This window comes from Electrophorus electricus, chromosome 16, assembly GCF_013358815.1.
Source record: "Electrophorus electricus isolate fEleEle1 chromosome 16, fEleEle1.pri, whole genome shotgun sequence".
NCBI lineage: Eukaryota > Metazoa > Chordata > Actinopteri > Gymnotiformes > Gymnotidae > Electrophorus > Electrophorus electricus.
Genome location: NC_049550.1, coordinates 15,431,952 through 15,446,430, shown reverse-complemented (window position 1 = coordinate 15,446,430; position 14,479 = coordinate 15,431,952). Strand labels below are relative to the sequence as shown.

The following is a 14,479-nucleotide window of genomic DNA, read 5'->3' as shown; positions in this document are numbered from 1 at the left end:
ACAGTTTCACTGCTGTTTAAATGTGAGTGCAGAGAGTTTAATTGAAATTTCTCATTATCTAACCCCCCGCCCCACCAATTTTCAGAAAATTAGGAGCAATTCAGAATATAAGGATCAATAAGTCATGATCAGTCATGTCAGTTCCACTACTGTAATAAAATCAAATGAAACTACGCAACTGAAGCGGGCTGACACAATATGTTTCAAAGTAGTTTTGAGCAGGCTGTCATTACAAGTGTCTCTAACAGTTGGATGGTTCTAATGGATGCATCCCAACTGCATAGAACCAGTCATTTTTGTGTATGGTTTGGAAGGACACTATTGTCCCATAATGCATTGCAAAATGGAAAGGGAGGAGCTATTCTAATAAATCTACTCACATCATTTTAAAAAATGGTAGACAATGGCAAGTTTAGTATTGATGGTGGCTGATGTTATTGATGGTGGCTGATGTTTAAATGTGACTTTACTTTTACTTTAGTAAAATTATTAATAAATATAATAAATCCAATTACTTTTACAAACAAAGCAAAGAACTTCATATTTACTGAAAATATATATTCGATATAACTGAAAACATGGTTGTTTTTGTAATTCAATTCATAATTGTAGCATCATAGTGGCTATAGTTTTGGCTTTTAAGCACAATTTAATGTGACTGCAAGTGTGTGTGTGTGTGTGTGTGTGTGTGTGTGTGTGTGTGTGTGTGTGTGTGTGTGTGTGTGAATCAGTTGCTTAGGGATGGAACCCACCCTGAATGATTAACTGAAGGCCAAACACTCCTGATCCTGAAGAGCCCCCAGAAAGGAAACAATTCCATCCAAGTACCAGCTGATAAAACGCCAATAACATGAGTTAACATCAAGTGACTACTAAGGAAAATTATTAGTAAATAATTAGTAGTAAATAATTAATAAAATTATCAACAAGAGCGACCTCCTCTACATGGATGATATCAAGCTGTATGCCAGAAGTGAAAGAGACATTGACTCACTAATTCATCTCAGGATATACAGCAGCGACATCGGAATGTCATACAGATCTGATAAGTGTGGACGTATGAGTGAGGCCAGTCCTGAGAAGTCAGCTGAATGGGAGGAACAAGATCTGAGCTATGAACACCGACGATCTACCAGTCATCAGACACCCCGCTGGCATAATTAGCTGGCCTAATGAGGAGATAAAAGCCACCGACATCAAGACAAGGAAACCCCTCACAATGCACAGAGGGATTCAGTCCAAATCCATCACTCTGAAACTATACACTAAGGGGAAAGAGGCTGAGGACTAGTGAGTGTCAGAGCCACTATCCAAGATGAAACAACCAAAATCCAGGACACCAGGATGTTGGCCCCAAGTGAAGAAGTGCTTAGTGAGTACCTCAGACAGCAGAAACAGACATGTTGACATTTTACAAAGAAAAGCCACGTATGTAAGTAATGTAGTGCAAGAAATAACAAGGACAACAAAACTTTAACAACTTTCAGATTTATGTTCTATAAAGTCTTCCAACTGCCAAACCAGTTTTTGTCCAGCAGATGGCGAAATAACCCTGTGCTTATAAACCCCCTAAGGGTGAGCGTGTGTGTGCCTGTGTGTACATCTGTGTGTGCATGTGTATGTGTGTGTGTGTGTGTGTGTGTGTGTGTGTGTGTGTGTTTGGGTGTGTCTCACCACGTCTCTGCTTTCACACATTTCAGTCAGGAGCTGTAGCAGGACTGCAGGAGGCTGTCAATGATGACAATGATGAAGATTACTCATCTTGTTATCTGTCGCTTTCTCTCAGGTAAGTTGTTCCTCCCTTCTGAAGCTTACAGTGTTTGAAGGAAAGCAGTGGGTGACAAAATTGACAAATTTACATCCTTGTGCATTGTAACCTTGTTTGACAACAACAAGATACAAAACATCTGGGGTTACAATCATTGAATATTAAAGAGAGTCAATCACATTTAAGTGTACTCATAAGTGGGTTCAAGATAACAGGAAGTACTTCTGTAAGGATCCTTGTCAAAGAGCTGAGGACGTCCTTGTTGACTCAGATAAGCCATCCAATGTGAGATACAGCCTGATGGATGAAGGGACAGACTTCACTGTGAGTATCACTTGACTGGAGAGGGCAGACTCTGGTAAATACTGGTGTGAGGTGGACAGAATGTTTAGGGACACATTTAATGATGTCATCCTTAAAGTTCTGGATGGTAAGCTTTTAAAATTAAAAGAGTAAAAGAAGACGTGTGTTTCTTTTGACAGTTTGGCAGCTTCATCTCACTGTCTCACTGTGTGTCCTGTTGATGACGTCTGTGGTTTGGATTCTTATGTTTTTGTCCTTACATTACAAGGGTAAGACTTTCTGTAGAATCACACACATTTGCTTGGACATCTAGACTGCAGGCACATTTTTATAGATTTCAGTCTGTTTGATCTTAATGACACATTCATTCATCACATTTTATTATGTAATGTGGTCTTCACATTTCTATACTTTATGTGTTTGTGTGCGCATTACTCTCTAGCCTTGACCTAAGAGACACAGTTTAGCTCTTCAGTTTGATAATCCCGAGGCTTCTTCCTTATACCCCATGTGTGGTCTAGACCTGTGTACTGTGAAGCTGATTTTAGACAATATATTTTGTTAAATTCACTGTATAAAACAAAAATGAATGAAAACAGAATATCTGAATCTTTTTCATTGACCTGTTTTCTTTTATCCAGTATGTACCCACCCCCTTTTAGAGCCTTTGGTGATGTCCTGGTGTCATCCAGGAAGAGGACAGATGAGTGACGAGGGGGTTAGCCAATAACATATTCAAGTCATAAAAAAAACATCATGATATATGAAGAATGTTATTATGTCTTCATTTAGTTTATAAATAATTGGCTTTGTGAAATACTGATCCCCAAGTGAAGTCTCTAACCCTAGTGTGTTAAGAAGTTTTCTCTGTTATCTGTCCACAGTTTGAGGTGTCTGACTATGAGGGGGATCAATTTGGAAACCAGAACTCAGTGAGCCAGAATCAGACTCCAGAAGCTAACACTGAGCTAGACAATGAGAATATGCCCACTGGTACCACAGACTATGAGAATGTTCACACTGGTACCACAGACTATGAGAAACTTTTCACTGCTATGAGATTTTATGTACAAAATATATATACATTACAGTGATGACTGATTGACTGAAGCACAGCTTTATCTCAGGACCAGCTGTTATACATTATATATTATATCTGTTATACACATACACAAAAAAACCTTTAGCTGCAAATGAAGTAGCTGGCGTGCTCTTCATCATATCTTGGTGCGGATAGTTGTTTGTGTTGCACAGTTGTGTTTCTGCTGTGCACCAGATGGGCCTGATGTATGGCTGGACAATGTTGTGAGATCATTGTGGTGATTATAAGTGAAAGGACATCAGGTCGGGCCGCCGGAGAGATTCTACACCCAGAGATTCCACCTTCCTCTACAACTTCAGTCAACTTCAGTGAACACATGAGTGTGGTGAGACAAAGAAACCCAAGTCAAAGTTCACTATAATACCAGGTTGCAAACCTGGTAAGACACATGCACACAAAAAAACAACCCCCCCCCCAAAAAAAAACAAAAAACAAAAAACAAAAACAGATTACTTTCATAAAAGGTCAGGGCATCTTTCATTTATTCATGCAAATCTTAAAATAATTTTCAAATAATCATGTTTAATTACATCGGTATTAGGTAAGGAAATAAATTTTTTTATTTCTATAACAGAAACAGCAATATGGCAAATCCTCAAAATTAGATATTTGTGTTATTAAAATTATATATTTGTGTTATTCCAAAATCCTGACTGAAAAATGTGGAATTTTACATCTTGACCCAGATCCATGCAATAAAATATGGTAGTCATACCTTCAGCCATTTCACCCAACAATCTCTCTCTCTCTCTCACACACACACACACACACACACACACACACACACACACACACACACACACACACACACACACACACACACATATATTTTTCCTGTAGACTGTGTTTTATGGTTTATTGCTTTTTATTGCTATGGTCTCTGTATTGTTTTCTCAAAGTCTGCAAGAAGAATGAGAGTACAAATGAAAGTGTGCTAGAGCAGAATTTAAACACACACATACATACCAAACACTAATCCATACACAGACACACATGGACACACACACACACACACACACACACACACACTGGCAGCCATGCATTTAAATAGTTCAATAATACTCCTCACTAATACACTTCATTCTAGCACCTAAGTAACTTAAGTAACTTCATACTGATATAGCACTTGTCAGTCATTCTGTTTGTCAGTTTTAATGGTATAATCATACAGTTACAGTTATGGTTTATAAACATATAGTTATAATAATGGAGAAACTCAGCAGGATCTAATTCTTAGTAATGTACACTGTCACTGCCAATGATTGTATCTGTCATGCACTATTTATCAGCCACGATCTAACTCAGCTCTTAACAGCTCAACCCTACACAGGATGGCTGCAGCACTGGGTATGGCCACTGGGGGGCAGCCTATTTTGATCACAGCGGTGATGCTCATATGGTAGTGGCATGTTCATATGCAAAACACAGCAGTATCAGTGTCACTGCTGGACTTTTAGTGGCCTGCCACCTAAAAGAATATCAAGTTCATTCATATAGTCAGTAAATGACCATAGATAGATGATGGTTAGACATTTGTGCTTGGCAACAGAAGATCTGTTTTTGTATACCTATATTGTGTCTCTAATAAATAAGGTTTTTCGTAGAAGCATAAAGTGAGCTAATTCTTGACAGTGTTGTATGCAATGTGAGAAAGATCTGCATTATAGTAATCCCTCTCTTTAGTAACCAAACATGACATGTTCCAAATAAACCATCAATGTGTGGAATTAAATAGGTTCTGGGTGGTGTTATCCAGTTTACTCACTTCCTCAGTTTTCTCAAGTATAATAAAACCTTTTCAAGTGGAATGAAACAGCTTGAACTTACTGTGATGTTCTCATACACAGGACAGGTGGTTGTGTTCAAATCATCAGGACAGGGGTGAACAGTCTGTGTAAAGGTGGCAATAAAACGCACATATGAAAGTAAAGCATTCACAGCAAACACTCTTGTCTAGAATTACATGTTTGTTGGAACCACACAACAAATGTTGCCTGGAAATCAAAACTACCACCTCAGTGTTTTTAACACCTCACACTACCTGTGCTACCAGGTGAGCTACAAGAGCCACAACAACCAAGACTAATTTTGTTTTTGAAGATACTTACAGCAAGTACATCATATAAATTATCAGAGGGTCTGACTTTCAACTCAAGAGCGGTGTATGCATCATCCGTAGAATCAGGGTCAGCATTCTGCAGAGAAGACGCAGGTAGGAAACAGGAAGCAGAAGCAGGCCTTGATGTAGGCATTACAGTGGCTTTATGAAGAGGCAGTGAAGATTTACAATGAAGATCTCCATTGGAGATCCCTCACTATGCAGAGTCAGAACCTTGGATAGCGCTCTCTCTCGACAACCTGGCGCCGTTCCACTCCCTCTCCTTTTAGAGTCACTGTGGTATTTCTTTCTCTTACTCCTATTCCTCCTGCTCATAGAACACAAACTATCAAATATTGCCAGCACAGACATAATTAATTGCTGAAACCTGTTCTACTCAAGGAAGTTGGTCACAAATTTCTTCACCTCATCCAGAATGCCAGCACAAGAAGAGCAGAGAGCCCACACACTGTTACTCCGACAGCTATATTAAGAATGATGGAAGAGCCTACTGAGAGATCCAGACATGCACACACACACGTACACATGCACGTATGCATAACAGCAATAACAAAATATATTAACAAAAATCAAATCATTGAATCAAGTCTATGGAAATTTCATATCACAACTATCATATCATGTCTCTTGTATCATGACTATTGTGGCGAGGATAAGCAGGATGCGGGGACGAGGCACGATGAAACATGCTTTTATTTTTAAAAACATGCAAAACATAAGACAAAGCTCTAAGGCTATGCACATCTCAAACACCAACACACATATTACGACACACGAGACATATATACATCGAAGACGATTACACATAGCACGGAACAGGTGGACAACATGAGAGGGCGTGGCAAGACAGAAGAACACACACACACACCAAGAAACTTGGGGAGGGGGCGGGGCTATAACATGACAACTATCAGGTCTACCCTGTAAAGCAAATAAATATATATAAACTGTCCTACACACTTTCATTCATTAACTGCATTATTAGGACATTTCTGATTTATCTGATTGTTACCTTTTATTAAGACAGACACAGTAGATGAATTCTGAGCTCCATGATGGTTCTGAGCTGCACAATAGTAGAATCCACTCTGTAGAACTCTGTAATTCTGTCCAGATCCTACAGGTGAGGTTCTTCCTTCTTTAAACCAGTTGAAGTTCTGCACAGATGGGTTGGCATCACTGTTGCAGATCAGAGTCACTGAACTACCCTCCAGTATTTCACCAGAGGGAGTGATGGACACTGATACATTCTTTGGAGGATCTAAAAACCAGGAAACAATGGCATGATTTAATCATCAGAGGAGGTATTTTCTTTACTGTACCTTTACAAAACACAGAATTTCAAATTGTACAACGTAAACATTAACTTACACATAACATTCAGTATTACAGATGAGTATTTTGATCCATGTTCATTACTGGACTTGCACTTGTATTCTCCACTGTCCTGAAAGCTGATATTAGGAATAATGTGTGTGCTTTCTTTTCCTAATAATATTTTCTCCTTAAACCAGTTATAGTTCTGCACAGGTGGGTTGGCATCACTGCTGCAGGTCAGAGTCACTGAACTTCCCTCCAGTATTTCACCAGAGGGAGTGATGGACACTGATACATTCTTTGGAGGATCTAAAAACCAGGAAACAATGGCATGGTTTAATCATCAGAGAATGTATTTTCTTTATTGTACCTTTAAAAAACAAAATAATTTCAAATTGTACAAGATAAACAATAACTTACACATAACATTCAGTATTACAGATGAGTATTTTGATCCATGTTCATTACTGGACTTGCACTTGTATTCCCCACTGTCCTCAGAGCTGATATTAGGAATAATGTGTGTGCTTTCTTTTCCTAATAATTTTTTCTCCTTGAACCAGGTGTAGTTTTGTACAGGTGGGTTGGCATCACTGCTGCAGGTCAGAGTCACTGAACTGCCCTCCACTATTTCACCAGAGGGACTGATGGACACTGATACATTCTTTGGAGGATCTAAAAACCAGGAAACAATGGCATGATTTAATCATCAGAGAATGTATTTTCTTTACTGTAACTTTACAAAACACAGAATTTCAAACTGTACAAAGTAAACATTAACTTACACATAACATTCAGTATTAGAGATGAGTATTTTGATCCATGTTCATTACTGGACTTGCACTTGTATTCTCCACTGTCCTCAGAGCTGATATTAGGAATAATGTGTGTGCTTTCTTTTCCTAATAATGTTTTCTCTTTGAACCAGTTGTAGTTCTGCACAGGTGGGTTGGCATCACTGCTGCAGGTCAGAGTCACTGAACTGCCCTCCACTATTTCACCAGAGGGACTGATGGACACTGATACATTCTTTGGAGGATCTAAAAACCAGGAAACAATGGCATGATTTAATCATCAGAGAATGTATTTTCTTTACTGTAACTTTACAAAACACAGAATTTCAAACTGTACAAAGTAAACATTAACTTACACATAACATTCAGTATTAGAGATGAGTATTTTGATCCATGTTCATTACTGGACTTGCACTTGTATTCTCCACTGTCCTCAGAGCTGATATTAGGAATAATGTGTGTGCTTTCTTTTCCTAATAATGTTTTCTCTTTGAACCAGTTGTAGTTCTGCACAGGTGGGTTGGCATCACTGCTGCAGGTCAGAGTCACTGAACTGCCCTCCACTATTTCACCAGAGGGACTGATGGACACTGACACATTCTGTGGAGGATCTATTAGCAGACATTATTGCTTTAAATGTAATATTTATCTTTTATTATGCAGGTAATAAAATTATTTCACTGGCAGTGCAAGATCTTAGGATGTTTATTCAGTAATTCATTTGTTTCACATTTGATTTTATGTAAATATTGGAAGTATTGTATGAAAGCAAAATGAAACTATGTAAACTTACATCTGACCGTGAGAGTTTGAGCAGGAGAGGGGAGATGTTCATATCCTCTTACAGCACACATATAACTGCCTGCATCCTCACTGCTGACTGGCTGCAGGTGGAGTGGGTTTGTACTGGATGATAAACGACGTCCATTTTTGTACCAGATGAATGTTGGACTGTCAGTCAAACTGCAGCTGGTTGTACACGTCAGAACTGCTGCTTCTCTCTCTATTACTTCAAGAAGAGTTTTAACAAGGAGCTCTAAGACAATGAGAGAATCATCAAACGAAACAACTGGAAGTCCATCACAATTTAAATCATACAGGGAAACTTCAAGCAATTAAGAAAATTATTCTGCTGTGATGAAACTGTCTTGCATTTTATTTAAAGAAAAGAGAGAAACAAAGTGTGTAATACAAATTGAGTAGTACAGCTAATATATCAGAGTAACCCTTATTCAGTTTAACAACTCTCAATAATCAGCTTAATTAAACTCAAATGCCTTTGCATGAAGTGAGAATGTGCATCATAGTTAAAAATAGGCATTAATAAACTTCAATACTCATATTCCTCTGAGTAAAGGACACTATGCATCACAATTAGAAAATGGGGAATTCAATATGTAACCTACCTGTGACAGTGATCTTGACAAGATCTCCCAGCCATTTTTGATTGGCTACATTTGTTTTGATTCTGAAGCGATAGTCATGTTCATCCTCCTTCGTTACATTAATCAGTTTGAGGGAGAAATGTTGCTGTTTATCTACATAACACTGCACTCTGCCTGAGTCCTTAGTGGGTCTGCAATATACAGGTGTGTCCTGTTCTCTATCGAATGGCTCTTTAACCCAAAATTCCTCTTTGACTTCCAGCCCTGCTGGGTATGTGTAACTGTCATTGATAAACACTGTGGACCCCTTTAAAGCACATATTTCAGTTTCTTTGTACTTCACACTCCATTCTGTTCCAAAAGCCGCTGAAACATATAATGCATGCAAGAGGTCAATAGAAGAGTCTGGGCCCCATAAGAGAGTGGGAGTTATCTTACAGCTTCAATTCTCTCCTCTCTGACTCCAGCAGGTACTGCAGAACTCTGAGTTGATTCTGATCTAAACCACAAAGTGAGAAGAGCTTGTAGCAGGGTGGGGGAGGAGCTTGGGAGAAGTGGACACTAGTGATTCTGAACAACTTAACGCTCAGTCACATAATATATGAGGTTGAATAAAGAGAAAAACAAACAAAAATATATCTGCACTTTGTAGTTATAGTGGGGTTGTGAATTTTAATCTTACCACAGTGTGCTCTTAATCTAAGACTGCCCTAAACTTGAGAAAAACCACAAAGCACTCAGCAAGCTCTGTAGCAGTGGTGTGGGAGATGTGGGGGCTTTGGTAACCAATGTAAATTAACTTCATTAAATGGGAACACTGTGTCAGAAAATCTTTATATTTTAACTTATTAATCTTTATATAATAAACTTTTGATGAAGATTGCAATCTTACCCAGAGACATGAACAGAGTGATGAGAGTGAGAGTTAGAAGAGGAGTTCTGAGTGACATCATTAAACAAACCTGCACAGACACACAACAGCACACAACACAGCTGAGTTCATCACATTTCTGCTTCTGTTTACACTGTTTCAAATATCAGTCAGACTGATCTGATGACAACTGTATTACTGAGGACGTTTGGCTCTTGTCATCTCATTTCAATTGAGTTTTATTCCTTGAGGGCTATTTACTCTGGATTGAATCACAAAAGGATTTATAGGAATCCTTGTCCAGACTGTAAATGAAAAAGGTGAAAGCAATTGTGATAAGAATAAAAACACAAAATCATTCTACCAAGTTTAACAAAATAAAAACAACTTCAACTATTTTAACACCTCATCTCAGCATTACATACAAATGTATTTACACAGTAACAAATCAGATACATATTGTATTAATAACAGTTTTGTTATGTCCTAAGCAGTGTAGAAGACTGAAGTGGCCTGTATGTAGTGAGAGCTTGTTGTTCAGGTCTGTTCTAGGAGCTCTATTCTCATATGGTGTCATGTTGGAGAGGAGACCTGCATCAGAAGAGCGGAGTGTATGTGTGGGGCTGTATGAGTGTAGGAGTTCAGCTAGGTAGGGAGGTGCAAGACCATGTAGAGCACTGAGTGTAAGTGGGTGGCATGATTGACAGCTGTCAATCAATCAAAAACAAGCTATAAATCTTTTTGATGGACGGTGTATACAAAACCCCCTCCCCCCCACTATGTACTTTCATTGCATCAGAATGATAAATCACTTTATTAGCAAAGTAGGACTGGACACTAGAATTTATCTTGGTCTCAATGAATATTTTCACAACAGAGTTAAGTAACAAGACCATGTGTTGTAACCACAAACTACTTTAGCCATCCTATTTGAAAATATTTTTTAAAATGTAAAGAAACAGTAGTCCATCACAGAATCATAGAACAACCATGCACGGTCCCAGATGATGGTAATGCCTGACATTAGAATAACAGAATTGTCAATGGTAATTTTCTACTGGTACTGCAAATTAGTTGATAATTAGACAATCATTTTCTAGGAAATTAAACCAAAATCTCTATTCTGTTAATCTACATTCTGTTAATCTTTATTGATGTTGCATTAATACTGTTGTGACCTAAAGAAAGAGTCTTACCGTTCTGTGACAAGACTGATCACCAGTGTTCAAATATCAAATGATAAGAACAGAGGCAGCACAAAGCTAAAAAGCTAGATGTGGTTAACACATTTATTTCCTTCCTCTTTTAGGGAGTGCTTGACCTTCCTGGCTAAAGCAGCTTTGTTGCATGCTCATGTGGTTTTTAAACAGGTGTTGAGAAAGAAGGCCATGGCAAACAGGCAGCAAAATATGTTCCAGTGAGTTTTTATTTATAGCTTGTGATAATGCAAAATAAGAAATATGCATATTTGTGAAAAGTGAATTTCAAAAATATTAAATGTAGTCACCTGCTGCCATCCTCCGTCAGCCTTGAGCTGTCATCAAAGTACAAATAAAGCTAAAGACAACCTCAGTCTATGACACTGCAACACCCCAGACCTCCAGAAAGAAGCACTGAGCCAAAGTGAGAATGTGAATAACACTTTAGACAAGCTCAAAGAAATAGCTCGTGTGTGTCACATTATATACAAGCAAAGGACTACATTTTACTTACAAAAAAAAACAAAAAACAAAACTTCACTGTTATCCCTACTCTTCAATTCATGGGTCTGTTTTTCAGACCAAATGAGAACAGGATGTAAATGGGCAGCCTGCATTATGAGGGAGATGATAATCAAACATTCTGCTCTAGAGGAATGCATCCTTGCACCCTCTGGTGGGAAAATAATTAATTGCTTAAACTTACTGGCAGAACAGTTTCACTGCTGTTTAAATGTCAGTACTGAGAGTTTAATTGAAATTTCTCATTATCTAACCCCCCGCCCCACCAATTTTCAGAAAATTAGGAGCAATTCAGAATATAAGGATCAGTAAGTCATGATCAGTCATGTTAGTTCCACTACTGTAATAAAATCAAATCAAATTACGCAACTGAAGCTTGCTGACACACTATGTTTCAAAATAGTTTTGTGCAGGCTGTCATTACAAGTGTCTCTAACAGTTGGATGGTTCTAATGGATGCATCCCAATTGCATACTTAGAAGCAGTCATTTCTGTGTATGGTTTGTATGGACAATATTGTCCCATAATGCAATGCAAAATGGAAAGGGAGGAGCTATTCAACTGAATCTAGTCACATCATTTGAAAAAAATGGTAGACACTGACAAGTTTAGTAGTGATGGTGGCTGATGAATGTTTAAATGTGACTTAGATTACTTTTACTTTACTAAAATTATTAATATATATATAATAAATCCAATTACCTTTACAAACAAAGCAAAGAACTTGATATTGATTGAAAATATATAACTAAATACATGGTTGTTTTTGTAATCCAATTCATAATTGTAGCATCATAGTGGCTATAGTTTTGGCTTTTAAGCACAATTTAATGTGACTGCAAGTGTGTGTGTGTGTGTTTGTCTGTTTGTGTGTGTGAATCAGCTGCTTAGGGATGGAACCCACCCTGAATGATTAACTGAAGGCCAGACACTCCTGATCCTGAAGAGCCCCCAGAAAGGGAGCAATTCCATCCAAGTACCAACTGATAACATGCCAATAACATGAGTTACCATCAAGTGACTACTAAGGAGATGCCCTGTCTCTCATGCTGTTCTACATAGGACTCAGCCCCCTTAGCAAAATTATCAACAAGAGCGACCTCCTCTACATGGATGATATCAAGCTGTATGCCAGAAGTGAAAGAGACATTGACTCACTAATTCATCTCAGGATATACAGCAGCGACATCGGAATGTCATACAGATCTGATAAGTGTGGACGTATGAGTGAGGCCAGTCCTGAGAAGTCAGCTGAATGGGAGGAACAAGATCTGAGCTATGAACACTGATGATCTACCAGTCATCAGACACCCCGCTGGCATAATTAGCTGGCCTAATGAGGAGATAAAAGCCACTGACATCAAAACAAGGAAACTCCTCACAATGCACAGAGGGTTTCAGTCCAAATCCATCACTCTGAGACTATACACTAAGGGGAAAGAGGCTGAGGACTAGTGAGTGTCAGAGCCACTATCCAAGATGAAACAAACAAGATCCAGGACACCAGGATGTTGGCCTCAAGTGAAGAAGTGCTTCGTGAGTACCTCAGACAGCAGAAACAGACATGTTGACATTTTACAAAGAAAAGCCACGTATGTAAGTAATGTAGTGCAAGAAATAACAAGGACAACAAAACTTTAACAACTTTCAGATTTATGTTCTATAAAGTCTTCGAACTGCCAAACCAGTTTTTGTCCAGCAGATGGCGAAATAAACCTGTGCTTATAAACCCCCTAAGGGTGAATATGTGTGTGTGTGTGTGTGTGTGTGTGTGTGTGTGTGTGTGTCTATGTATGGGTGGGTTGATGGGTGTGGGTGTGGTTTTTATGATGTGTGGAGAGTTTGAAAACTGATAAGATGCTTCTCATCACATCTCATCATGTCTCATCATGTCTCACAATGGCTCTGCTTTCACACATTTCAGTCAGGAGCTGTAGCAGGTCTGCAGGAGGTTGTCAGAGTTCTGGGGACAAAGTTGTCAAATAAATATTATAAACAATGATGAAGATTATTCATCTTGGTATCTGTCTCTTTCTCTCAGGTAAGTTGTTCCTCCCCTTCAGAAGCTTACAGTGTTTGAAGGAAAGCAGTGGGTGGCAAAATTTACAAAGTTACATCCTTGTGCATTGTAACCTTGTTTGACAGCAATAAGATACAAAACATCTGGCATTTGGATATTATTGGATATTAAAGAGAGACAATCACATTTAAGTGTATTCATAAGTGGGCTCAAGGTAATAGGAGGTCGTCAACTCAGATAAGCCATCCAATGGGAAATACAGCCTGATGGATGAAGGGACAGACTTCACTGTGACTATCACTCGACTGGAGAGGGCGGACTCTGGTAAATACTGGTGTGGGGTGGACATAATCTTTGTTAACACATAATGATGTCATCCTTAAAGTTTTAGATGGTAAGCTTTTAACATTATAGAGATCATTTAGTTTATAAAGATGAAACTACCATTTTAACAATGGCTGATGATACAAACCCTGATAAATAATTACAGAAGTGTCTTTTCATACTTCTCCTCTCTCTCTCTCTCTAGGACAGCACCACAAACCTTTGCTACGTCAACCTCTCAGTCTCCTTCTCCAACCACAATCAGTTTTGTGAGAAACATTTCAATATCTGTCACCACCAATGCTACAGGTACACCCACACACAAACATACACATGCTGTATTCTGTAAATAACCATTCAACTAGTAAATTTCTCTGGACTGACGTTTCATCTCTTAGTTTCTGTTCACATTAGTATATCAGGTATATGATGACCAAAACTCTAGTAAGAATGTTCTACTATTTTATTTTCCCAGTTTAAGAACATTCAGAACCCCAAAACTCATATTCACAACCTCCCACACATGCACTTACAGACACATAATGTAATGTAAAACAACAGGCCTCAGATGTGGTTTTTGTCACCATGGTTACAGAGTAAAAACAAAACAAAACAAACGAACAAAAAAAACATGTAGAATATGTCAAAGTCATTCTTTCAACTGCCTCAGAGGACAACCTGCTATGGTTTTGTTCAGGAAGCTGTGTGAAGAAAGAGGTAGTAGGCCTGTGTATTGTGTGCATGGAGGTTGCACT

At 38.5% G+C, this 14,479-nt stretch overlaps 1 protein-coding gene and 1 long non-coding RNA gene across 2 annotated transcripts in view; both read right to left on the bottom strand.

Annotated features, from left to right (window-relative positions):
• Window positions 1-14,479, bottom strand: part of LOC113568559 (B-cell receptor CD22-like) — a gene marked incomplete at its 5' end in the record, with an annotated part of 50,496 nt that overhangs the window by 7,251 nt on the left and 28,766 nt on the right. Inside the window, 5 exons of the mRNA XM_035534710.1 lie at window positions 6,534-6,553; window positions 6,664-6,918; window positions 7,030-7,284; window positions 7,395-7,649; window positions 7,760-8,014. Of these exons, the coding sequence (XP_035390603.1) occupies window positions 6,534-6,553; window positions 6,664-6,918; window positions 7,030-7,284; window positions 7,395-7,649; window positions 7,760-8,014 (1,040 nt within the window). The remainder of the gene's footprint in view (window positions 1-6,533; window positions 6,554-6,663; window positions 6,919-7,029; window positions 7,285-7,394; window positions 7,650-7,759; window positions 8,015-14,479) is intronic.
• On the bottom strand, window positions 5,567-6,495 carry LOC118242641. Its single transcript, XR_004776978.1, has 3 exons — window positions 6,305-6,495; window positions 5,698-5,779; window positions 5,567-5,599 (listed from the first exon to the last, which is right to left on the bottom strand). It is a non-coding gene; the product is annotated as an uncharacterized LOC118242641 (long non-coding RNA).